This window comes from Thunnus albacares, chromosome 21 (assembly GCF_914725855.1).
Source record: "Thunnus albacares chromosome 21, fThuAlb1.1, whole genome shotgun sequence".
Taxonomy (NCBI): Eukaryota; Metazoa; Chordata; class Actinopteri; order Scombriformes; family Scombridae; genus Thunnus; species Thunnus albacares.
Genome location: NC_058126.1, coordinates 26,950,673 through 26,977,904, shown reverse-complemented (window position 1 = coordinate 26,977,904; position 27,232 = coordinate 26,950,673). Strand labels below are relative to the sequence as shown.

Genomic DNA, 27,232 nt, shown 5'->3' with positions numbered 1-27,232 from the left:
ATCATGACTGATTTTGAAGATTGGAATACATGTAAGATGTCTTGATGTAATCTAGAAGTTTTTTCAGATCCTCTGATGTTTTGTGGTGAATGAGGAAGAACTAGTGCAGTGCCCATTCAAAATGTGCCTGTTCAGAACGAGTCACGCTTGGCCTCCAGTATTGCTGCTTCAAATATATATAAAAATGAATACAGTTGATGTGAGGTGTGAATGAGTATATACACCAACATGAAAGAAACTAACATTCTATTATGCACAGATGTTATAAAGAATAAGTACTAGTAAATAAATGTTCTTTTCTAATTTCAAGTAGCCCAATATAAGGGCTGCATTTAAAAATAAAATAATGTGCACCCTAAAATTAGGTGGATCGATCATATTGAGCTCTTAGATTGTTTATTTTCTTTGCCTTCAGTTCTGATTTGAGTGGGTATGTTTGCTCCCAAGTAGAGATGTCAACAGTTAACTGTTAATTAACCGTTAACCACTGAGAATATTTTTGACTGGTTACACACATCAGTCTATAGATTTGCATACACACTCCGCTAACGGCTAGACAACTATGTGTTCACAACATCAGATATTCTTTCTGAATGGATAAAGTACCGGTTTAAAACCGACTTCCACACAGAGTGTTGCATTATGGGTTATTGTAGCATTAATGTTGCTAGGCTAGCGAGTGTCTGACAGTCTGTTTATAGTGAGTGTGTTAGAGTCAGTCAGCCCTAAAAGTGTTTTGTTAGTCCAGTTTAATCTGCAGGGGTATGGCTCCAGTAACGTGTTTTTCTGCCACGGAGAAAATAAATTCATGTCGAGTGAAAATGAGTCCAAATCATCTCCTGACGTCCCTGCTGCAGAAATGGAACATGTCAAGCTGCCAAATACCACTGTCACAGATGATTAGGAGCTCAAAAACACAAACAGGCAGTCTTATAAATGCTAACTGCCAGAGAAAATATTTTTTTTTACTGCTTCCAAGAGCCCGGGAGGAGAGTGTGTGTGTATGTAACTAAAGGTATATTAGAAGATAACATTATTTTTCCAAAAACAGCTGTTGTAAAAGGGGGTGGAAGTATTCTTATGATCAGCGTCACCTTATATTTGTATTATTATTTATATTTGTATCAAGAGCTACTTTGACTAAACGCATTAAAAAACACTTTGAGGAGAAGAAGGATGAGCTAAAAGTCAAGCTAATGTTAGCTCTGATCACCTACTGCTGGACAGCTCTCACAAACAAAAGCTAAATCACAACTTTTCTTGAAAATTAACTGGTTAGTTATTGGTTCCAAAAGTGGGGGACCTATGCTCAACCATGTATGCCAAGTGTGGAGTCGATCAGATGAACAGTTCAAGAGATACACAAAGGACATATAGACATACAGAGAGTCCTTCCTTAAGTAGAGAGATACTTCAGTTGAACCAAGGTGCTCCTCATCATTTATGTGTAAAATATTGCAGCTGTATGGAACATGTTGCAGTCACAACTGCCATATAAATCCACTCTTCTGTGTCAACAATTTTAATGAATGAAGAACAAAAAGTTAACATTGGAAAGATTTTTACCTTTTTAAATGACTTTTCCCTGCTGTCCTGCTGAATGTCCCATGGGATTGTTAACAGCCACAGACAATAACATATTCAAATAGAATGGCTGTTTGTTTTGAACACTGAAAATAAATTCTTCATACCTGTAGGCTTATACAGAGACAGATAAAAGGAGATGTTAGTGCTGGCTGTTGGGTGGAGATTACATTCTTACAGTTACTCTGAGAAGGATGCAGGCACAACTTGGTGTGAAATACCACTGTTTTCAGAGGAAAACCATGTACAGTAATGTCAACAGTTTAGCCAGAGGATGACGGCTTTTAGACATTATCTAAAAGGTTTTATGAACCTAACGGAGTTGAATGGCCTTAACCCAGTGGTTCCCAACATTTGTTTGTCTGATGTACTACAACTTTATCATGTTCTAAATTATTTATTAATTAACACTATTAATGATATAAAACTGAATTTTTTTTTTCATACAAGACCTATTCATTTTGCAATTGTTAATGTTTACACTTGGGCTCTTTTTTTTTCTTTTCAGTTGGTTTCATCACATGGTTGGTTTGCATTTGTACTATTAACACTCAGAGCAGCAGATAATGGACAACTTAACCACTTTTCTGTTGGTTTTACGCGTCTATTTCAATTTGTTTTCATGCACTTTCAATGTTTTCAATGTTATAACTGACTCAGATTGGTGGGAAACTGGGCTTGCAGTTAATTGTAACAGTAAATGTAGTAAAGATCAGCCTCACACCAATGTGTAATCATATTTTTCAATGGCAAAGAAAAAGACCCTACCGTGTTCTCTGAAACTCCTCAGTATGCACGTTGTTACAGACCAGAGGTAAAGAGAGAACTTCTGTTTTCCAGCTTAGTGAGCTGGTTGGTCTTATAGTGAACTGGGTGCTCAGGTAGAAGTACAGGCTCTAGCTCATACTGGGGATAATAACATGGACCGTGTGCACGGTTGGATAACTGTGGTGAGGGGTCGGAGTGTTATGACTCAATCAGCCTCTCCACTATCTGCTAGAAAGGGAGCTCTGCTAATCCTTTAAGCTTCTTTAAGACACTCAACTCTAATTAATTAGCAGAAAATAACACTGGCCACTCTGTGAGTGGAGCATGTTTGGATTAACCAATGATTGGAGTTTTTCTGGTTTATGTCCCACCCCTGGGGCACAAGACAGGTTAAGTTTTGGTGGGCAGGTGGGTTCAGGGCGTGGTGGTCAGCTGGTCAGTGAGGAATGTTTGTTACTTTGTCTACCACATGTCCAAGTGAACGTGAACTTGAAGAGACTTTGCTAATTAATTATCATTACTGTCTGTTTTAACCACTTCTCCCATCAGAATGGGTCTCTGTAGTTGACATGTTGTGGCAAAGACACAGTTTGAAACATATCCTTAATGCACTCTGTTTGTCTCATATGTGTCACAGGTGCAAAAGCTGCTGTAGACTGTTGGCAGTTTTTGTTGCTGTGCTTTTTATTTTACAAACCCAGATGATTTGAATTGGGGAAGGCAACAGTCGGTTTCACTTGAATGCAGTGCTGCTATTTAAGACCAAGATTTCTTGCAAACAGTAAAGAGCTGCTGCTGAGCTTGAAATGTTGGTTGAAGAAACCAATCAACATATATCTGAACTGTTAAAATAGACTCCTTTACCCGCCACAAGAAAGAATTTATGTGATGAATTAGCAGATAAATACTGCTGTCAGCTCACCATGAGGTCATTTATGGAATAAAACAAATCTTATGAATGGAGTACAACATGAGCATGTTGAACATTCTCACATCCTTCTGACAATTCAGAAACAGTTTCTCCTTACTCAAACACACCCTGCCAGGCCGACAATGTTTCCTACAAGACCAAACATTACTCCTGTGTGTCAGACTTTCAATCACAGACACAATTCTCTCAGCAATAATAAATCAGTGGCTATCTGTATAAGTTTTCAATCCATATTTTGTGGTCCTATAGGAAATCCCTACAATAGTAACTACAGTAATAAAAAGTGATTCAAGTAATTAATTGCGTGAGTTTGTTATTAATAGTCAGTCTACATGAGCAGTGAATTAACAACATACATGACAGCCATTTATTGTACACAGTGACAAATTGAAACAAATAATTAAAACTGCATAAAGAAAAAAGATTAAGTTCATTCTTTTTTCAGCTTGATTCATTCTTGACCTCGGTGACAGCAGTTGACTAAACAAGCTCCAGAACTCCAGAAGCTAAGCCACCTTATGCCCTGATTTGCCTTGAAGTGTAATGGCATGTTTTGTGTCATTTAAAGTCCTGTGAGATTTATGTTTGAATATTAAAAGATTTTAACAATCCATATGGGCTATGTAATAGGATCCTAACATATTGATTCATGATTTGAGCGTATTTTAGAAGAATCGATATAAGATATAAACTTCTATAATGATCAAGTATGGCAGTTTGACAGAGATCTTACATTGATAAGGGCCATTTATGTACAACCCATGAGGCTGTTTGTTTCATAATGTGATTTTAGTTAGCTTGCATTAAGGTTACTTGTCCTTGAGTTGAGTTGTCATGCACCCTGCACTGCCTGAAGTTGCAGCTCTGTATTTATAGCAGGGCTTCTTAGTGTCTTTCCTTGTTATCCAGACACAGAGATCACTGTGTACCTGCTGTTTTCAGGTTGGATTAAGCCCTGGCTGCTGTAGAAGGACCACATCTTTAACATGCAGGCAAAAGAGAGTTTGCCTCTTCCTGTGTCTATAGTGATCTTGCTGGGCTTTATGTAAAGGCTGGTCGCTGCAGGTAGATGAAAAAAGGGGTGGATCTGTAATTTAAGACATGCAGCTCTTAGCAAGCACGATTGGTGATCATGGAAGATAAACAGAGAGACAAAAGAAGAAGAGTGCAGGGGGAAGCTAAGGGCATGTAGTACCAGGAAAGAGGAGATCTTGCGATTGTGTGTATGAACTGTGTGGTTATGTGTGTGAGTGTATGTGTGAGGGACGCCATGGGAGCTGTGCTGAGCTGGTTTGCTGCACGCCTTTGTGTTCTGGTGCTGGATACAGCTTGTGCACTGAAACGCTGGAGAGTAAGTAAAATTCTGACTTTGTTGGATTTCATAAAGAATTGTGCATGTACCGGAGGCAGTTTGAATCGTGTGTACTTGTGTGTGTGTGTGTGTGTGTGTGTGTGTGTGTGCATTCATATAAAGACAAAAAGAGAGGGGGGAACAGCCTGGTGCTTCAAAGCACAAACTTTTGCTCAAAGCTTAAATATGGAGAACATTTCTGATTATTCCTGTTAAGAAAAAGTTTTGTTTGATATCATGTGTCCCTTGTTTTTTCAAGTTAGGAGTGCTCTAATTTACCAATTGCACTGTGAAAAATCCTAACCCATTCTTATCATGAATCCAAGGCAGGTAAAAGCAGTTTGCAGCGCAGTTTCTCTTGTTCAGAGAATTTATCACAATATGTTGAAATGTTATAGAACACCATGCAAAAGTAAAAAAGAATCTTAAAGTTGAACTGAAATAGAGACAGAGTGCAATTATGTCCCGCCCACTCTGGTGAGGAAAACAATTCATTGCTCTCCATTGACTTTTATTGAGTGAAGGTGCCTCCTTGTCACATCTGTCTGCTAGCAAACAACAGAAAAATGCCTAAAAGCTGGACTATACCAACAGGGTGAAGAACCTTGAACTAACTTTTTATAATCTACCGAACCAAAAAACTGAGCCTTTAGGAAGACAAAAGTGGATAACAATACAGGGCTGTGTGCCGTGCAGTGGAAGAGACAGACCCGACCTGAGCTGCACGGATAGCCTGCAGCTCAAAATCCTCTGTAAAAATGACACATATACCTGGACACGCTGCTAGTCACATAGAACACACATGAAAGTAAAAACAGAACAGCTGTTTAATTGAAAGGTATGCAGTGTTTGTAATAGATGTTCACAGAATAGCTAACCTGCATGCAGCTGAAATGCTAACTGTAGAAACAGCCTGAATGGGAAATGATTGCATGTCTTTGTGTTTAATTTTCCTGCCTGTGTTTACAAGCTGTAGTCCCGTATCAGCTGTGAAATGTGTGGTGGAGTTTGCTATACAGGTGTGCTATCTCTACTGTAGACGTGATGTCAGCCCTTGCATTCATGTATTGCATCTTAGCATATACAATGTAATGGGTTTTAGCACATGCTATAAACTACCTTTTCCTCTCTGGTAGACATAGGGTGCTGAAATAATCTTTTGATATGCTGAAATCTAATGTATTTAGCTAGCTACCGACATTTTGTTAGTGTTTCAGCCCTGGGTTACATATTATGGCGCCGATTGTTTTCCCCTACTGTGGGCGTGTTTTCAGAGTATGACACGTTGCAATCTGTCTCTATTAAAATTCATTTTTGCACAGATGTAACCATGACCAAAGGTGTCTTTCTAATCAAATATTTGGGATTGGATAACTTTAGAAACTTTAGAAAATTCCATTTTCACAATCATTGTTTTTAATTAGCTTTAATATTATAGTACATAAACAAAAGTTGCTTTTCTGTATGTTTTTATTCATATTTGCTACACACAGACCACCCCTCTCTGTTTAGGCTACTTGGTTCCTTCCAGATAGAAAGATCTACTAGTGGAACTGTTCGGCTGTGGTTGTGGAATTCCTGTAGAATTGTTGGAAATTGTGGTTGTGTTAAACCATAGACTAGAACAGCAGTGTGAGGTTTGAATTAACAATCACAGCTCACACAGTATGACTTGAATTAATTGGTAAATTACTTTGAGCCTCAGAATTTCCCTATTTAAAGTGACTTTACCATCAGTGGTTTTAGCTATAACCCACAAGTAATTAACATGAGTGTTAGCTTGTTGTCCTTTGCTATTATTAGTAGCTAAATTATTGTTTTTGCTGAAACAAATTTGCAGAAATGAAATACATCCAACAAAACAGAGGATGGACATAAGGAGAATTTTTTACAGAGTCAAGAGCGTAATAGTGTAATGCTAAGTAAAACAGTAGCTACATATTTGTGAGCTTTTTTTTTTTTTACTTAATGATTGACAGTGCTGGCTAGCTAACCAGCTAATGTTACATCCAAGTTTAAAGCCTATCCCCTTACATTTTCTTGTAGATTACGATATATTGTTAATAAGTGTCATTAGTTACTGCTAGGGGGACTGTTTGATCATAAACAGAAGCCAAAGCAGATAATTACGTGTAACAACTTAGTTTGGTGTGAACATTAACATAAGCATTGTGAAACTTTGCCCCCTCAAAAAAATGCCTGCATGAAGTCCCTGCAGTGCAACCCAACATCATCCAGCAAGGCGTATCGCATACATGCGATATAAGCGCAAATTCCTGGTGGATAATTTTGTAATGTGAACACCATGTTTCTGCTACAATCGTCGCAGTGAAAGATAAGACAGTTGCCTCTATGATAACTCTACAGGAATCTGAAATGTTCAGTGCTGTGTTAGGACAGCTTAAATTGCTAAAGGTGGATAGCCATGTGGTGGCGCAGCACATAACTTGACAGCATGTCTCTTAGCAATGCTTGCTTGTTTTCAAGGGCTTCGAGGCTTAGCAGCTGTTTTCACATACTTATCCAAAAACAGTTTTATTCTCTGCATAATGCATAATAACTGTAGTATAATTAGTACTTTATATTTCCAACACAAAAAGTGACTAGAATAAAACATGTAGTTTGACATTTTTGCTAGCTTTAAAAGAATGTTCACCCCAAAACTGAGTGGCTTCAAACAGATGTTGTGTGAATATTGTATATAATTTTAGCACTTGTTCATTTGTTGATCTGGTTGACTAACTCTGGGATTAAAATCAATAATTGTCATATTGCCTAAGTAATGATTGTGACTTCTATAGCTTGTGAGTGGCTGTATGAGGATTAGCTTTAAGACTCTCACTAGCTCACTAAACCTCCTGCCCCCTGTTGTCACCGCACTGATCTATATCTCTCCCTCCTCTTCTTCACTGTCTCCACAGCCCCAGGAAGCCCTTGAAGACTCCCCCCAACTCTCTGACGGATTAGGCTTAGAGGAGGGGGAATTGGGTGCTGACTCCTTGGAATGGTGCGAGAGAAGCATAGGAGGGGGTGACACCTCTGATGAGTATTTTGACTCCCACTCATGGCACAGCGACACCCTCTCAGATTTGAGTCCGGACGGGGAGGACTCTCTGGATGCGCTGCTGGGGCTGGAGGATACCTGCGTTGGTCGGCGAGCAACATGTGGCAGCTTCCACGTTGGTCAGAGTAAAACGCGGAGGAGAGAGTCAGTGTCAGCTAAGGACAGCCAGAGAGATGTTACAGAGACTTATGTTGGACGATCCAACTGTAACAGGAGGAAAAGCCCAGAGAATCCTGTGGATCCTGATATCCCCTTGAAATTCAGCACCAGAGACCTGAGCCCGACACAGATCCGACCCCATACGAGTACAGAGACACTAAAACTAGACTTGCACCGAGAACAGTCCAGTTTAGAGGCTGTTTGCACAGACACAGAAGTCAATAGCAGCACGGAGCTGTACAGTTTACATGTACAAAGCCAACATAAAACAGACGCCTTTGACATAAAGGTAACTAGCCCACCAGACACTCAGGAAGTGAAAGAAAAGTTACAAACTCAGCTTGAAGAAAGTAATCCCATCATACTGAGAGAATCTACTAACTCAGAAACATGCACAGTACAGATAGATAACATAGATGACAAGGCAGTGGAGACACAACAATGGCAAAGCACACACCAACAAGAGACAAGGTTACAGACAGGAAACACAGATAGAAAACACGTAGAGAGCACAGACAGACAAAGATTAGAAATATGTAATGTTCAGGATGTAGAAGTAGAGAATACAGAACTGCTCAGCACTTACTATACAGATAAAATCCCAGGTTCACATAGATGCAACAGTGACTGTAATGATGGACATCACATACAGAGAGAAAATGTAGAGCATCAGGGTATAATCAATGAAGACAGGAAGATACAGGCCATAAAAGAGCAGAGCAAGGATAAAAAGGACTTGTGCAAGAGTTTGGGGACATACTGTAATGGAACACATTACAAAATACAGAGTAACTGTAAAGATAGCATATGCATAGTTGATACACATTTCAATGATGTAATAAATGCACAAACATCTGACTATAACTGTACAGCCGCAAGCTCTAAATCTGAGACAAAATACACAGACTCTCAGTTAATTACAGAATTTGTTGTAGCAAGTCCAAACATCACAGAGGCACATGGCATAAAGACAAATAGTGTATCACACAACAAAAAGTCAGAGTTCAGAGACACACCTGATACACAAATCAATGTATTAGCACGCAACGTGGATGTTTGCTGTTCACGAACTCTTTGTGAGGAGAGCCCCAACAGAGGACTGTCACAGATCCACCCTCAGGTTTGTACTAGTGTAACAAAGCGCCAGGATAAGGCATGGGTGTCAGGTGTCTGCTTCCAGGCAGAGCAATGTGGATGTGTTGGCAATACAACAGAGAGGACTAAACCACCTGGGACAGTAAATGAAATCTGTTCCTCCATCACATTTTCCACAGAGACCACAGCTTCTTTTCCATTGGATACCTGCGCTACTGAGCTGACTGTAGTTCCAAAGGTTTCTAAACGAGCCTTACCTGTCCCGTTGGCAGGCCCAGACAGGGAGGAGTTCATTGAGAGGCAACCAGATCAAAAACAACCCCAGTGTGCAAGGTTACAACCTTGGCAAATACCTGGTCAAACCAAGGATTTAATCCCTAATCACTTTGATGAGGGGGATGCTGCAATAGAAAAAAACACTCACAGACAGCTTTATTCTGTGGACAAGCATTTGGAGAGGGTACAGTCAGGCTCTGTAGAACCAGGGTCTGATTCAACTCAAATCCAGTCTGACACTGTTAGGGGGTCCGAGGAATGTCTGCCTCATCGCCCCTTCTCAAATAATCTGCTGTTTTTCTCCAGCAACCGAGGAGTAGAGGATACCTCCCCTCTGTTATCAGAGAACTTGAGAGGAGAGAGGAAGAGGGTAGGATCACCCTGCTCTCTTCTCCAGCAAAACAAGGAGCAGGAGGGGGAGGGCAGTCATGATTATCTTGACCAGCAACAAGATGTGGAAGCAGTAAGCAAAGTCAGTCTTGCACAGTTACAACTTGGCACAGCAAAGCTTTCTGTGCAAAGTGAGCAGAGAGTAATTCACAAAGCATTTGCCAGTGATCCAGATGCCTACTTTAATCAGCATGTGCCTAATAAGATAAGAAAAACATCAACATGTCCTGCTGATACCGAGTCTGTTCAGGACAGTAGCACAGAACACCCAGGTGTTGCTCAAGAGGCCATTTCCCTGACAGACATAGAGACCATTGTCAGCACAGTTTCTAGTCTTTGTAAGCAAGTTCAGCGGGAGCCGAAGATCCCTGAATCTCCCTGTGGCCTGAAAGCCTCTCTTTCTCTACTCTCAGACTCCAACAATAACACCAAGGCCAGTATAAAAGGGGTGGAGAGAGGGGAAGGCCTAGGCTGTTTCTTAGGGGGAGCCCAGAGCAACTTGGAAAACAGTGAGAAAATAATTTGCCATCTGGTTCCGCCATCAACAAAGGTGACCCCTGACTCCTTGGAAGATGTAGACAAGCCCCAAGAAGATTCTGGGGTGTTCCTGTCTTCACTGGATTACAGAGCTAACTGGAGCAGTGAGGATTCTGAATCTGGGTTAGTGAAAGACCTTGAAAATCACTGTCATTTAAGCCTAGCTCATGCAGATGAGCTCAGAAAACGAAAGACAGAGAGAAGTATTGAGGAGAACACTGTTGCAAGCAGTCTAGATTCAAAGTACTCTAATTCAGAAAGAAATGAAGGCCTTAAGCACTTAGTGTCAGAGAATAGAGGCCTGTTAGTGGACAGTGAATTTAAAGAAGAGAGGCACTATTGTAGCCAGCCAGGGGATCACAGCTTACCTAACAGAGGAAGAAGCAGCTCATCAGAATCATTTGAAGAATATACTCAGGCTGAGGAGTGCAGAGAACACACACAGGTCATTGTGCCAGCTTCACAGCAAAAGGTGAGGGTAGGAAGGTACTCACAGCCTGATGTCAGCCTGAACCTGCTTTCTATTGGTAGCTTAGAGCCAATTCTGGAGGCTGATCGTTCACTGGAAAACTGTTGTACAGCAGAGGATGATTTAAAAGTAGAAACAAAGAAAGAACACAATATCATGAGGCCTGCTGAGGAAGTCAGGAATACTGTTACCCATTCTGGGGACATCTGCAGTTCCAAGAGTCCACAACTCCTGTCTGAGCAGGAAGAAGAGTCTTTAACCACTGCTGAGTTAGAACCTGAGCTAAACCCAGCAACACCTGTCCTACGAAGTAGTAGTGAAAGGCGCTGTAGACCTATGACTGTTGCCTATGATGCTGTGTCTTACACTTCAACTAGTAGCAACTTCGATGAGATGGATGATCCTCAATTTGCTGTTTCAGACCGAAATGCCAACTCTGACAAAATAACTAAGAGAAACAAAACAAAAGGCAACCAGACAGGAAATAAAGGCTCAAAGTTTTCCGTCTTTACTAAAATGCCTTCTTTTAGGAAGGCTAAGGGCTCAAAGGGTGCAAAAAATGAGGAGGTACCGCAGGAGTTAGCAGTTGGAGGAGGTGAGGGCCTTCTGCCTGAGCAAGGGCCACAGGGAGACAACTCAGATGATGAAGTTTTTGTCAAAGACGATATCCTAAACCAAACAGTCCACCAAGCATTTTCCTCAGTGCGTTATGAGATAGAAGAAGAGGACTGTGGCTTCTTCCCCTCTACCCCCCGCACTCGCCATGTCCGCCAGCTAGTCAGCCAAGGGAGTAGCGGGGAGGGTGACGGAGGACCCAACACAGACAATCCCCTCCTTAGGCAAGTCCAGTCACCTAATGGGCAGACCTACAAGAGAAGCAAGAGCAATGACAGTTTAAACATCCGCATGCGCTTTGCACAGGCACACAAGTCCCTTTCCAGTCTTTTCGAGTCTCGTTCAATGGACAAGGAGAATGAAGAACAGGCTAGTGTGGGTATTGAAGGGGATTCTGGTAAAGCCAAACAATCTTGGAGGAAACTAAAGAAGGCCAGGGAGGCTGAGCTGCTGAAAAGAACTACGTCAGTGACAGATGGAGAATGTAGCAACACTGCTTCTGGGCAGGACCATGGAGACCTTACATCCACTCCACTCCTGGACAGGCTCAGCAATCCAGGATCTCCATCTTCCCTCAGAGCCCTTCGCCACACTGATCCCATTTCTAAACGGGGAGTTCCACAGGGGAGTGGAAAGGAAAACCCCCACGAGTGCAAATCTGAGGGCCAGAGAAGAAAACTTGCACCAAATGGTCTGCCGATCACACAGAGTGTGTCTGGCCTACCACCATTTTTAGATTACTCTGCAGTCCCACAGCCCAGTCACATCAGTCCTGTTTCACCTTTGAGCCCCTGCTCACTAACCTTTACTCATCAGCATTTGCCATCCTGGACCAGGTCCCACCCAGGGGCTAATGAGGGTTTGGTGGAGAGCCCCCTACGGCCAATGAGCCCTAAACCTAACAGCCCTAGGCCAGCAGCTCAGCGCAAAGTTTTTCGCTACCCTCACTCAACAAGGGCCAGTTCTGTCTCTCCTATACTTCTGGGCCAATCGGTCAGTGTGGAGGGGTTGACAGACCCCCCAGAGAGACCTAAGACCCTGAAACCCTCAGCTAGCCCTCTGGGTCTCAGCCTCAGCCCTCTGGACGCAGCCGAGGGCAGAATAGACAGCCAGTCACACATCAGCCTGTATGCCATTGGCTCCATCAATGAATTAGAGGTAAGAAAGAGTCAGTTTGTCATGCACCATGCATATTATTGTAAAATGCAAAAGAAATTTGTAGTTTGAAAGAATATCTTTATATAGAAACTTTAATCTTAATACAAAATCAAATGTTTTACTTCAGTCATATTCATATTTCTGATGTGTATGTCCAAATGTCATAAATGTCCTACCGTTCTGGATGTTAAACATCATTATAAAACTCTGTGGATAAAACAGGCCTTGTTCAGGCCTCAGTCCAGATGCCAATGGGGCTCCAGCTCCCTGGGAAAAATGTTTACTCCTCGCCTTCAACTCACACACACTAACTCTGGCTTGAAATGACAAGAGAAAAAGGCAACACCAGTTTATCTCTTGCTCTGCAGTCGATGGTGTGTGTTTGTGTGTCTCAGGGTGGTTGCCAGTGTATCTTAATCTGTCAGTGTCTAGTTTGGGACAGGGAACAAGTCCCTCTTTCTTTGTGTCTATCTGTGAACAGGATGAAGAGGAGGAGAGAAACAGCAGAGTCAACTCTTTCTCTCTCCCGGCCCCCAGCAGTGTGGTAGATTTCCATTCTGTGAGTTAGCTGGCTACTGGTGTCCTACCTCCCTGCCAGTTCTTACAATAGCCCCGTTATACACAGCCAGAGCAGGATAGCTTGAGGTGTAGCCCCCCCTTGTGGCTTTCTCTCACATGGTCCAAAATAGAATGGACCTATAGAGAAGGCTACTTCGACATGTGGTTTTCCCCAATTTAGATACCCACTCAGTACACAATACCCATAAGCCTTGCCAACTGCAAGTTTAATAATCACACAATCAGAACAAGTTGTGTGGGTATCTTACCCTCTCTTAGTTCTTTGTTCTCCAATGCCATTAGCAGCCTCATTGGCCTGACACACATAGGCACTGTCACCTCTATTGCAAAAATGTGGTATTCACATGCACTGGACACTTGAAAAAGGACACAGTTTATCTTTTGACTGTTGATGGAGGTTAAATTGACCGACCAGTGAGATACAAACTACATACTGCAGAGTCACTGGCAGATAAAAACATTGATAATCTGTTAATTCTGGCTGTCCCTGAGTCCCCAGTCTTTATGAGATCTCAACACATCTTTATAGCGACATCAGTAAAAGACAGAGACTGCTTTGTTTCCCTACAGAAACTTTAGATTCCCTCCAATTTTATACATCCACTAAAAATAGCAGTCTAGTGACATACTGTAACTGAACAACAGTTCTAAATTTTATGTTATACAGTGCCTTTGACACTTGAAACTTAAAAAAACATATATAATACATAAAATATATAGGCATCTAATGACTATTTAAAACTGTTATAACCACATAATCATAACCAATGATTAATAAATCTTTCAAATTATTTTTATGGAATAAATTTCTTTTGGTAGGAAAAAGAAAAAAATATCTCTATAATCCGTGCAGTTTGATATTCTATGTATTGGCCATTATTTAACATAAATACAAAACTTGAACAAACATTTTGATGGATCCCTTCAATTTGGTTATTAAAAAACACTATGGACAAACTATGTGATGAGGAAACTGTTTCTCGATGACTTCAAGGGTCCAGTATTTTTGGCATTTCTCTGCTACAATATCTTGATGCTCATTGGCCGGTATATACACCAGTACTGTGATAAGCTAAAATCTGCCAATAATATCAGCCATGCACATGTATCAGTTGGGCTGTAGTGAAAAGATGGACTGAAGTTGTTGTCCTTTTCAGGGTTTAATCTGTTATGTACTCAACCTTTTGCCATTTCATTCTGTTATAGCTTCAAAATGCAATTCAATTTAGTTTTCCAGTACTTTTGCACCATATTTTTTATGGGTGGTTAAATGTGCGAAACCAGCAATTCTGAAATCTGGGTACTACAAATGAATGTCTATTGAAATAAGTGTAAAACAAACAAGGATTGCGAAGAGGACATTTTGTGGAAAGACTGCATATTTGAGGAGAGTCATGAACCCACATTTGTTTATTGCAGTTGGCTTATTAGTTTTTATGTCATCACAGGTCTGAACCCTCCTGTTTGAGCACTATCTGCATGTGAAATGAATAGCAATGACACTAAAACTGTGAGGATGTTGGGATTGACTAGCCAGCTCTATTTATCTATTCAATGAATGAAAGTACAAGATCCTGTGATCATTTCACCGTCCATCCTCATATCATATCACGCAAACACATTACATTGACAGTAAGCTGCCCACTTGTCCTCTATCCAAAGTAACTTCTCACTTTTATACTGCAGGATTAGAATCACAAACTAGAGCTATAAGTAGCCACAGTAGTGCACTGTACCTGGATGACTATAAGGGAGTAGAGTTGGTATGGTAAAGGTGACTGTGACTAACCAGTTAACTGTGCACTCAAAAGGGCACAGAAAATGGTGGTCGACCTGCCAGCCAGTCCAGAACAAGAAAGCTGTTGGAGGCGAAGGGCGAAGGGAAGGTCTCTGTGGTCCTTGGCGGGCTGAGGACTGGCTGCTGGGTGGATGCGGGCCATGATGGAGGTGGCCAGCGACAACGCCGAAAGTGTTCGGATGATCTCTGGATTGAGGAACAAAAGAATAACAAACGCAAACTGGCTAAATCCATCAGGGGGAGCCTGGGTCAACTCAACACACTTTTACCTGAAGACATGGACAAAGTAAGATGTAGCCACAGCACCATGAGCTGCCAAAACAAAGATCCAGACCTTGGAAGTCTTTGTAATCTACTCTTCTTCCTCCTCTGCCTTGCCTCTGAGTTTCCGTTCTTCATGGATTGTCTGCTTCTGTCTGGTGGCTTCTGACAGTTTGTCATGGAAACCTGGGTGTCTCTGTCCTCACTTCACTTTGTTTTCTGTTTATGCTCGGCCTCCTCTTCCTCCACTTTTCTACACTTTGATGCATGCATGCACATTCATCTCATATTCATTTCTTTGCAAATCACTCAGTTGCATCCAGTAAGTGATTGTCTTTTAGATGTTCATGTCCAGTCCGTCATGAGTCGATGTTATTGTCATTGATCACATGTGATTTGAACCATTTTCTTTCTCATTCCCACAGACTCATGCTGGAGTCACCTTGGGGCCAATCGAGGCCTTCAGAGGGATGCCCCTCAAGTCCCACTGCTTCTCACAGAGCACCCCCATCGGTCTGGACTGCCTGGGCTGGAGAAGACACATCTCCTACTCCTGTAAGTACCCACTCTAGTTCACTCTTCTGCATGTCAGATACTCCACTGGTGCTCTTATTCAGATTCACCCAGGGTTATTGAGTGGTACACTGGATTTTGGAACATTTGAACCTGTGACACTTTGGTTTCAAGATGATGTGTCTAACTAAAGGATGCTTATTTATTTCATCATGGTGTGCCTCTGTTGGTAGGGTTTGGTGTCGAAACCTCTATGTAATGGGCTGAGCTGTCCAGCAATGCAGTTGGCTGACAGTAGACCATTCAGAGCTCATTCCCAAAAAAACAAAGGAGAAATGACTGGGTGTACTGTCAAGATGTACCTAGTCCCAGTTTCCTTATTTTAATGTCCATCAAGTTAATGCAACTTTAGCAATAGTAGCCATGTGGAGAGGTTGCTTAATTGTTGTTTCAACTCTTGCTTAGTCTACCCCTCTACTTTTGTGACTGGCTGCAAAGTGACCAGCCACTTTCTATCTATTCAAGTGAGTTACTGGTGAGAAATAGTCATTTATGTCCCTAATGTGTATAATTAGCTTGAGGTTTGCTGATTTCACTATTAAAGACATTCAAACGTTCAAATGGAAAATCATACTCTCCCAAAATGAAGTACCATTGTGCTTTGTGCACATGGCCTCATTAACCATGTTTTCACTTTAAAAAGTGTAATTATAATGTAATGACATAATCAGCTCATCTAAATTACGTTCTTCACTGAAGTAAGATAATAAAATGTGGAGTGGATTAATCCAAATGAGTTTACAATAATAGATATCAGTATACAGGACAGTTTAAGGATAATCCACATTGCCAGTGCTTTTCTGAGGTCTTTCTGGAGCATTTAAGACACTGTCTCACAAAACAGATACTCTTTTACTTCTGCAAATGTTTCAGTACATACTGACTATATACTGTATACTGCACACAACCCCCTCTGTTATTTACAGCCTGTGCCTTTTTCTTTTTCCTGACTATAATCTCCATTTAAATCACACAAATCTCCCACTTTCTCTTGTTGTAAACTTTATCCGTGATAGTCAATCAAGGCCCCCAGCTTCACAAAAGATTTCAGGTTTCACTATGGGTGTTTAGAGCTACAGTGGGAAGTAAAATCATTTATTATATAAATAAAAACAATGCTACTTTTATTTTGGGGTTGGTTGCATTTATTGAAATGTGAAAGTGCAGCTCAGCAAGCCATGTGGAGCTGGAAGGAAACTGCTGTGTACTGGAGTAGATGAAGGGTTACTTCTTTGAGTTTGTCGTCCATTTTGGTTAAATAAATCTTTCTAGTCTTCTGAGGGGGCAGGACAGATGTGTATGTTCCTTGAATTTAAGTGACCTTCCCACACTTCCTCTAGAACCCACATAAAAAAGATATTATAAAACAACAGACACATTTTTCCATTGCATAACAGATCACAGACAAAAACAACATTCTTAAATGAGGAGGCAAATTGTCAAATGTCATAATGTATATCAGTATCTATTACAACTACATACTGATAATGCAGATACTCTTTGCTTTCTATAGTTGACATACCACAGCATTTCAGATGGATGCTGATCTTTCACACCTCAGTGAATCTGTGCTGAACTATTTCTGATTCCCTGATTTACATTCTGCTTGTGCTGTAACCATAAACACACTGTACTACCTATATGGATAGTCTGTGAGGCAGGCAGTAACAGAACATGTGTAGTTCCTAATTCAGCCTGCTGGCTGCAGTAAGTCCTCACTGTAACTAAAAGCTCAGAAAGTAACTCCTGCCATACACAGACTCTGCATAAATTACAGCAGTCGTAGGATTTAGAGGAGATTCTTCCAGCCATGTGCACGTCTGCAGGAAAGCTGCCTTTCACACTATAAGCTTGCTGAGTGAAACAGTTGCTATTAACATTTAAAGAGACATTAGGACATCTGATCTGATTTTATTGGGCTCTTGTGACACTGAGAAGAATGAAATTAGTACATCAGACCTGCTAATCCATCAAAAACAACACACCATAGCACATTTAAATCATGTGACATAACAAATATTTAGGGCTGGGTTTGTTTCACATTCATTTATATGCTATCTGACTTTCTATACAACCACCAAAACAATGTTTTTTTATTTAGTATAGCACACAGTGTTACTTTTATATTCTAAAATGATAATTTATTACTTTTATATTCTATTTATATTAGGAAATATCAAACAATCTGACTAATCACTTGGGCGTTTTAACACACTGCTGGCATGTCTTCATTTATCTCTTACTGTTTAAACTTTAAACTTTATTTGTGTTTTGATAAAGAACACAAAAACAAAAAAAAACAAAAACAAAACAGATACAGTACAATAAAAAGCAGACTAGATCAGCACACAATTCACATGCCCACTATGGCATACAATTCCTACATCAACCAGTACAGACATTCTTTCCTTTTGTATCATCTTGTATCCTCCATATCTGCTCCACTGACACAGGGGGCCTGGTCATTAGGGATTGGCAGATATTTGCAGTTGGTCTTGGTTTAGAGGAGCTATAAGGGGAACCAGCCCTTCTTTCTCATGCTGCTCACTCCATGCATACTCATCAGAGTGTCCCACATCCTCTCACTCCAGCTTCCCGGGCCAGGACAGAAGCACCTTCAGGAAGGACTCCTGTTAGACACTTCTTGAGGAGTATAATGGGCTTTCAGAAAGAGCTGTTTTATTTTTAGTCCATGCCTGTTAGGTCACTAACTTTGTGTTTATTCTCAGTTACTTGTTTTTTAGCTACACCTAGCACAAACAAATGCAGTCTGATCCAACAGCCCTGCAATAAATCCTACATCTAATGTTCTGTTTTTGTTGGAACTGTTTTAGAGAGGTGTAGATTCAACTTTCTGTTCATTTTTCATTGGATTACATTACACTGAGAGGTGTTTCTAACACTTTGTCCACAACATTTATATCAGTGACAGAGTTTTAATTTGGTTGAACTAAGAAACAGGTAAGTGTAGATTCCAGAGGTGCATAAGTGGTGACAGACTGGCGAACATGCATACATAGCAGTACTGCTGAGAGATGAGATTAACCTCATCATCTCCATTCGGTGACAGTCCACACCTGGGTTGTGGTTCTTAGCATCATAGTGTCTGGGACACTCATGCACATGAGGACATGCCTGCATACACACACACACACACACACACACACACACACACAGTCTGAACTTCCAATCTGTCAGACAGCAGATTGCACACTCTCACAGTGAGGTCAGTGGTCTTGCTGCAGATGTCCTCAGTGTAATTAGATTCATTGGACTAAATTGAATTGTGAGCTGAATCATAAGACAAGTGCAGTGCCACCTCTCTGCACTCCCTCTGTGCTGGGCTGTCTGGGACTGAGAATGGGACGGCACACACATAATAAAAGCCACTCTAATCTTTTTACACAATGCTATGCATTGTCAATCTGATCCTCAGCCAAGCAGAGTTCATATGTACAGTAATATATCTATTTTTACCATGTAATCTTCTTTAAGGGGGTATCATTAAGCCTTAGTAACAATAGTGGTCTGATCTTATAAAGTCATACATTCAACTGTTTAATCAGGCTCTGCTCAGCTAAGACTCACTGTTCTACATATAGTTAGTGTTTGTTTATTGACCGTGACTCAACTATGACGACTTTGTTATTTCAGTGCTGCACTATCATTTGTTAAACGTACTTTGTGGGTGACACTGGCTTTGAGCTGCATATTAAACATGGTTTAAATAAAGTTGTATATAGGCATTTGATTTAGTGAGGAGTGAAGGGTTTTCTGGTCAATTGATTTGTCTTATTCCAAATATGGCATCTACAGTATGTGTTGTTCTGTTCTGTTTCTTGTTCAGGCTGGTGAGGTTTATTGTTGAGTGTTTAGTGTTAGAAATATCATTGCTCCATCTCTGCATACTTCCCAGACTTTCAGTTTGTGCTTGAAGGGCAGATTCATTTACTGTTTGTCTGTATACATGCATACTTCTAGTGTGTGTGTGTGCGTGTGTGTGTGTGTGCATGTGTATGCTGTAGCTAATATCTAATGTCTCTGCCTTGGTGTCACAATCCTTTTTGGTTTCACTCCATCTGTTGTTCCTTTCACTGTGACATTTTCATCCTTGGCGCCCTGTATTGTGTGTGTGTGTGTGTGTGTGTGTGTGTACGTGTGTGTGTGTGTGTGTGTGTGTGCGTGTGTGTGGGATGATTTAACGGCAGAAAACTCAATCATGAGACTGAATACAAGGAGTACAGTTATTAAGGTTATTATTATCATTATCACAGAGAGACAGACATACAGACAATAACAAGACGCAGTTACAATGTATGTGATGATATGATAAGAGTCAAGGAGTTGACATTAGATAAAGTAGAGTATGTATGGGTAATGAGTGTGTGTGCATGTTTGGATATTTGTATGAGAGAGACTTGCTTAGAGCTGCACCGAGGCCAAGAGGAGGGTGCTGGCCCATTGCTGATCTTGTGCCTTGTCCTGCCTTGGACCGCTCCTAGACCGTTTGGGAGAGAGTGACATTCTTTGTTTTCTTTGTCACGATTGTTCATGTTTTATTTATTTATTTGGGTTTTGTTCTGACTTGTTTTGTTTTTCCCCTTCAAAGAGGGAGGGAGGTAGGCCCCGCCGACCCCGACGCCCTCCCACCCCCCACCGGAGCCGCTGCTGCACCTCCAGAAACACTGTTTCTGGTGACATATAAAATCAAAGAAATGATCATGAAAATATTCATCAGCTGGAGCCGTATATTTAACTTTTCATTGGTGGCATGGTGGCATCACTGATGGGTGTGATTAGAGGTGCAACAGAGTACACGTCAAAGGGGAAACAGAATTCAAACAGTCAACCAGAGAGGATTGGATTGTACTATACTGTTGTGACCATTTCACTCCTGTCAAATAGTCATGTCATTACATTTTAAAAGCAGTTAAACTGAAAGATACTGATATGAATTCAGCTACTGATCTGACTTAAAAAAACCTGTTAAACCATGATTATCAGTATTATATGTGTTATGTTGATGCTGCATACCTTACAGCTTCTACATAATATACTGCGTATAGAATATACCTCATCCGTTGCTGTTACACACTGGATATGGCTGAAAATGCCTAGAAATTTAATCTGAAAATCTGCCCTGTAACTCACTGTAGATGATTTGAAAACAACCATACAGCGTGAGGTGCGTGCATGTGTGTGTGTGCATGCTTGTGTTTGGGAGGGTGGAGGAAGGGGGGTTGTATTGAGGGAGGATGGAGGGCTGGCTGCTGTCACTCTCCACCTTAATGTATCCTGCACTGTTAGCAAGCTGTCCATGCTGTTGCTAGCAGGCAAACGACATGGTCGAGCTGCAGAAACCCCCTGCAGGACCCCCACTGATGTCAGCCTGGAGAGAGAGAGACAGAGAGAGAAAGAGAGCGAGAGAGAGAGAGAGAGAGAGAGAAAGAGGGAGAGATGGACTCTGTGAGTTAATGTGAGGAAATGAAGCAGTGCAAATGGGTAGAGAGACCCAGAGAAACAGGAGAAGAGAGAGAGGAGGCAGCCCGCTGTATGAGAGGCAATCCTGAGCAGAGAGGTGAAGGGAGGCGAGAAGCGCTTGCTACAGCTCTCCTGTTCTGTGCATGGGAGGAGGAAGCAGCAAGTTGACAGCTGAAGCTTACCTCAGCGAATAGTGCAGCAGATAGGAGGCCACCTCCTCCTCCTCCTCCTCCTCCTCCTCTGCGCTCTCTCCCAGCCGGGGAAATAAACCACCTGCTCAGTCGCCTCGCCTCCTCTTCATTTCCACTCACCTCTTTACTGCCCACTCGTATTTCCCCCCTTGTTGTTGTGCGTCCGGATCAGGATGCGGACCCAGCAGGGTTCGGAGGGGGGCGTGCCCCTGCCCGGGGGCAGCTGTGGCAGCAGCGGCAGCTGCAGCTCAGGGCTGTCACCAGGGTCCGACTCGGATGGAGGGAGCCCGACAGGCGGAGTAGTGGACAGCATGGTGGACGGAGGTCTTGGGGTGGGTGGATGTATGGGGGGAGGTGGAGGAGGTAGCTTGGGTGGCACTCTGAGGGGGGTCCTATCTCGCTATTGGAGCTTGGAGAGTCTGCACTCCACCACAGGTAAGTACCCCGCACACACGAATATAATGTCTCCTTTTTTCATGCACATGGGCGCATACGCTGAACTGTATGTGACCACACCAGCAGGCTGACATGTTGCCATGAGGTTAGTGTGTTATTCAGGGATGGGTTAGATGTACAGTGTGTGTGTGTGTGTGCGTCATGCCATCCATTCAGCTGACACCCGCTGACAGGGTAGGTGCTGTGTTGATGTGTTTGGGTGGGCCGGCTGCTCGGCTTTCTAGTCATGCAGAAAGAGCCAGAAAATACCAACAGCTTCACCTTTCACAGCACAGTTTCCTACAGTGTCGAATCTGTGTGTTTATCTGCTACACACAGGCTATATTATGCATGTAAACGTTTGTTTGCCAAGGTTGTGGTCATGTTAGCCCTCAGGAAGAATATACAGAATCTGACTGACCAACAGCTCTCTCAGCTCTCTGGACAAGGGTTGGGTATCATTTCTGGTATCGATGCTGTTGTTTTTTTGAAGCATATTTTCAAGTATTTTGCCATATTTGAAAATGACATTACAGGAAATGAGTGTAGAGAGAGGAGGGATGACATGCAACAAAGGTTTGTAGGCAGACTCAAACCAACAATATCGCATTTACATGGTCAGTGTATAAAACCACTTGACCACCAGGATGCCTCTATGAGACATTTTTTCAATATCACACTTTAAGAAACATAAAACATTTAAAAATTTAACAAAAGGGGTTTTTAACAACAGTCATTCTCAAACATTAAATGTCTGTACACAAGCTAGCAAGAATTTTGCCAAAATAATTCAAATGAACAACATTTTGATTTGAATCAGGAACTATCTGATCAAAGATCAAGTAAACAACATTATGATAATGACCAAAAATTCAATTTTGGCTTTTTTGGCAGTTCAAGTCTCAGTGCTATAAACATTTTTTGGACTAGGGCTGCAACTAAGGATTATTCTCATCATGGATTAGTTTATTAAATGTTCAAGAATAAATAAAATTTGACCAAAAGTCCAAAACCAAAAGATATGACATTTACAAAGATATAACACAGAGAAATGCAGCACATCCAAACATTGGAAAAACTGCAAATTTTTGCTTGATAAATAATTTGAATGATTAATGAGGTTGGACATCCAGCCCTACTTAGGTCAATAGACAACACTTTTTTTCTAATGTGTAATACTGCACCCTCGGGTTTGTTTATCAGCAGCAGTGTTTTCTCATGGACACTGGCTGCAGGCCTGGGAGTGTTGTATTGTCTTACAATGATGTCCTCTTGCTTGTATCTATCTTGTTTGTTTGTGTACATGGATACATGGATACATACATGGTTATGTACCTTTGCATCTCATAATTGATATGCATACTTTCTACTAACCAGAGTTACCTGTCTGCCAATTTTTGTTGTCATGGGACTGTGTTCACTGCAGCTTGCTGAATTAATACCGAGATGAACAGAAGAGAAACTGACCCATCAGCTCAGGACTGTGTACCGCTGCAAGATGCAAAGCTTGGAGCAGCAAAATCAGTGGAGGGGAGACATATTAGCTCATAACACTGTGGCATTTAGCCAGGATCTGCCTCGCTGCAATGGCATCATATTAGCTTTATCATGTCTCCCAGTTGTTGCCGTTGCAGCTTTGTCAGTCAGGCTGTGTGTGTGTGTGTGTGTGTGTGTGTGTGTGTGTGTGTGTGTGTGTGTGTGTGTGTTGAGCTGTGGTTTTGAAGTTGTAAAGGATGGAGTGTGTACATTCCAGAAAAGGAGGGTGGGGGATGAAAATGTACAGTAGAGTGGGAGGAGGGTCGGATACAACGCCATTGGAACATTAGCAAGTGTTTGTTGCTCAGTCAGAAGTGGACGGAGAAGCATATGTGCTGGCATGCTGTTGTATTCACAAACATTACACACACTTGGAAGTAAAAAGAAATGTGTGTAGTCACATACAATACACTATATATACAAATATGTCCTTGATCAATTCTATTTTTCTCTCTTATTTTTTCTGGGCAGCCATATTCTCACTGCCTCTCTCTCTCTCATATACATACGCACTCCCACACAGCAACCTTTATCTGCTCTCAGTGCCTTGTAAACCTATAGAGACTACCTATTAGAACTACCCATTTGGATGTATCAATGATACACTGAAAGCTGTGTTTGAAGCTGTGGCTTGAAGTGGTAATCCTCCAATGGCAAGGTTGGAGACTGCTCTTACCCAAAAAACAACAGCATTAGTCATTGTTCAAAAACTTTTTCCTGGCATGTGACCTCTTGTGGTGGAGCAAAGGCAGAAGTAGTGTAATGTTGTTATAGCAGCATAAAACCTTGGAGGATCATCAAAAATGTTTGCATTCTGTCTCTTATCAGCAGTTTTGATCTTGACCTTTCCCTAATACTAAACAAATTGCTTAAAGGGTTCAGTATGATTGAAATAAACTAGTTTGTATGATGTGTCATCCAACCATGCCTGAAGGCAAAGTGTTTATACCTGTTCTGAATGGCTACACTGCATACTTTCACAATGCCCTGAATGCTTAGTGAATGCAAAGCTTAAATAACATCATCTCGACACACATGTCCATAAACAGCTGTCTGATCTGTAATCTTGGTTGCTGAACCTTTATGCTGTTGTCCACTGTCATATTCCAGATCTGATTCTGAATCCAACATGTATGGATGTATTTGGATGTATGGATGTAAAAGCAGTGCTACTGTTGTTTGTTTATGCAGCCCCTGGAGCTGGCCAGTCAGTACAGAGTGGGCTCATTAGGAGGGGAGCTTTAAAGAGACAGGAGCTAAAATGGCCTGTTTCAGACAGAGGCTGAACTGAGGGGCTGCATAAAGAGCTAGCATAATGATAAATAAGGATTTTTTAACTGTAAATCATGCAAAGATTTTCCAGTAGAGCCCCAAAATATAAATATAGACCTGGAAATGTGCAAAATATGTCCCTTTTGAGGAGGGCATGGTCGGTCAGTTATTTGGTCCATCAGTCCAGCAAATTGGTCCAGGAGAATCTTGGCAGAGAGGATGATCCTCAGAGGATGATTCCTAATGATTTTCGTGACTCCCTGACTTCATCTAGTGCCACCATCATGTCAAGGTTTAACCCTGATCAACATGACCAAGATTGTGCCATGAAAGGTACAGTAAATTCTAAAGTAGTCACCCAAATTAGAGAATTGTTGAGTACATTTTGTATACGACAAATCTTAAACATCAAACCCTCAAGCTGAACTGGGTTTTACTGAATCATCAGTGTCAGTGACTGAAACAGTACCACATAAACAATTAATGCAATACAATGCAATAACTCTGCTGCAGAGAGGTGGCTCAGCTAAGCTAATAGCCTTATAAACAGTACTTCTACAGGCTAGGGCCTTTTGTATTGAACTGAAAAGTTCAAACCACAAACAAACTTACTGCTGAATTGAAGACATTCAGAACTGTAATGTCACAGTGCTATCAACAGTGATGCAATTGCTTACTGATGCATGTTTCAACTTTGACATGATTGTTATCATGAAATGGAATATGAGTTGAATCCCTGTTGTATCAAATCTATCAGAATAGGAAGTAGCACAGTGATTTATTAACCTCAGCACGTGCAACTTTACAAATTAAGCGTAATGTCCTGAGAATTGTGGGTATACAGAGAGTGAGAGCGACAGCAGCACTGGGCTGTCTTGTTTTTGCCCTTAACAGATAGGAGAGGGAGTGAAGTAGAGTTTGGGGTTGAGATTTCCTCAGATGGAAATTAGAAGAGAAGTTTAATCTGATTTAGGTTGGATTGTTTTTTTTTCTTCTTTTGGAGGGAGCTGGGGCAAATGAAAGTCCTTCCATTTAGTGCTGGCAAAGTGACAAGAACACATCTGTCTCCTGGACAACACTGAGCCCCTGTGACAGACACACACACACACGCACATACACTCTGCTCTACTGAACTCATGAAATAAATGGAAGAAGCACATACTATTTTATCCTGTTGCTGATGTTGACCTCATCATTGCTCATGTTAGAGGAAAATGGGTCTTGAGGATGCTCTTCTACTGTTCATCATTCCTGGGTCTATACTAACAAATCTGTCCTTTAGCCTTTCAGATCTGTTTTGGGCATTCAAGTGTTTAATTGAAATGGGCACCAGGTGATCTATTGGCAACTAGAAGGCGTTGCAAAACAATCACCACAACTTCTCTACTCCGAAGATCCAATATCCAAGTCATCACTGTTAAGTGCCCAACTGCAACCTTAATGCCTAGTCACACCAGAAAGTGTCAAAGCAAAATTCATAAAATTAAACATTCACAAAACTATTTGCAGGTCTTGCTGTTGGTTGCAGCTGGTTTTGTTTGTGGCAAAATGAATGCTCATTGAGCAGTGCAGGATTATATACAATTTGATTGTGCAACACAACTAATATGACAGCTTCCTCAAAGGTTAGCACTGTCAAAATGCTTTGTAATTGGTGTAATGTTCACGTCAAACAGTTGAACTCCCCATAAAATCACTGCAAACATGTACCTTGCCTCTGCAAGCTAATTCACTGATCATGATGATTCCAATATGATGAATTGATTTTGTTTGAAATTTCACTATTATAAATTTTGTTGTGATGGGGTTCTTACGAAGCATTTTACCTTTCGATAATGTCCATGTCTGCTTATCATTTGTGTTGCTGGTTAATTTTAATGACAGAAGCATCTTGTGAATGCAACTCTGCTCAGCATTCAAATACTGTTTTCTTAAGAACATGAACAGACACAACCAACAGACTTCTTGAGCAGAGAGTTGCTCCATTCAGCTACAAGAGCATCAGTGAGATCCAACACTCAGGTCAGTGATCTGTGCCGGCCAGTCAAGTTCTTCCACACCAAACTGGGAACACCGTTTTTACAGAGCTGGCTTTGTGCACATTGAGCTTCATGCACAAACCAGTCGTATGAGTAGATTTGTTCTCAACATGCACATATGAGTGATTTAAGAACATTTGTGGTTTGTAAAATCTAATACAGAAATTATCAGAACAAACGTAGTGAAAAATTAATATTCCTTTTTACCATATTATCATCATCATGGCTGCCAATTTACTGAAAGGTTTGCAGATTTTATGATTTTTTGGCCATATTTTGGTGCAGCAACTTCTACATTTCAGTAGTTGCTAGGAAACTTCTCCTACAGCTGCCTGCGTCTCTCCGCAGGTCTCTGTCCAGTATCATGTTGTGTTGCAGCTGACAGTGTAACATCACCTACTTTAGGCTATAATATTCTCTCCTCTGTCACATGACTGTCACATGACCACCTCTCATCACGCAGCTCTTTGCTTTATAAAGATGTTTTTTTTAGCATCTAACTTCATGTCAAAGCACTCTCTCTTTATTTCTGTCACAGTGCAGAGCTGCTCTGAAGACATGTTAGCTGGATTCATATTTTCTAATTGTTTGGTGTCTCCTACATTTGACTTGGAACACTTGTATGAGAAAACCTCACAGAAAAAAAGTTGAGCATTCGAGCAAATGTTCT

At 41.3% G+C, this 27,232-nt stretch overlaps 1 protein-coding gene across 2 annotated transcripts in view; it reads left to right on the top strand.

The window, feature by feature from the left end:
* arhgef4 (Rho guanine nucleotide exchange factor (GEF) 4) overlaps positions 1–27,232 on the top strand; it is a 138,951-nt gene that overhangs the window by 58,245 nt on the left and 53,474 nt on the right. The window contains exons 3-6 of one of the 2 annotated variants that reach the window (XM_044339539.1): positions 7,556–12,397; positions 12,879–12,956; positions 14,788–15,060; positions 15,461–15,590. In XM_044339539.1, the coding sequence (XP_044195474.1) occupies positions 7,556–12,397; positions 12,879–12,956; positions 14,788–15,060; positions 15,461–15,590 (5,323 nt within the window). Of the gene's footprint in view, positions 1–7,555; positions 12,398–12,878; positions 12,957–14,787; positions 15,061–15,460; positions 15,591–21,113; positions 21,716–27,232 lie in introns of those variants that run through there. The other variant, XM_044339540.1, reaches the window with a different exon arrangement.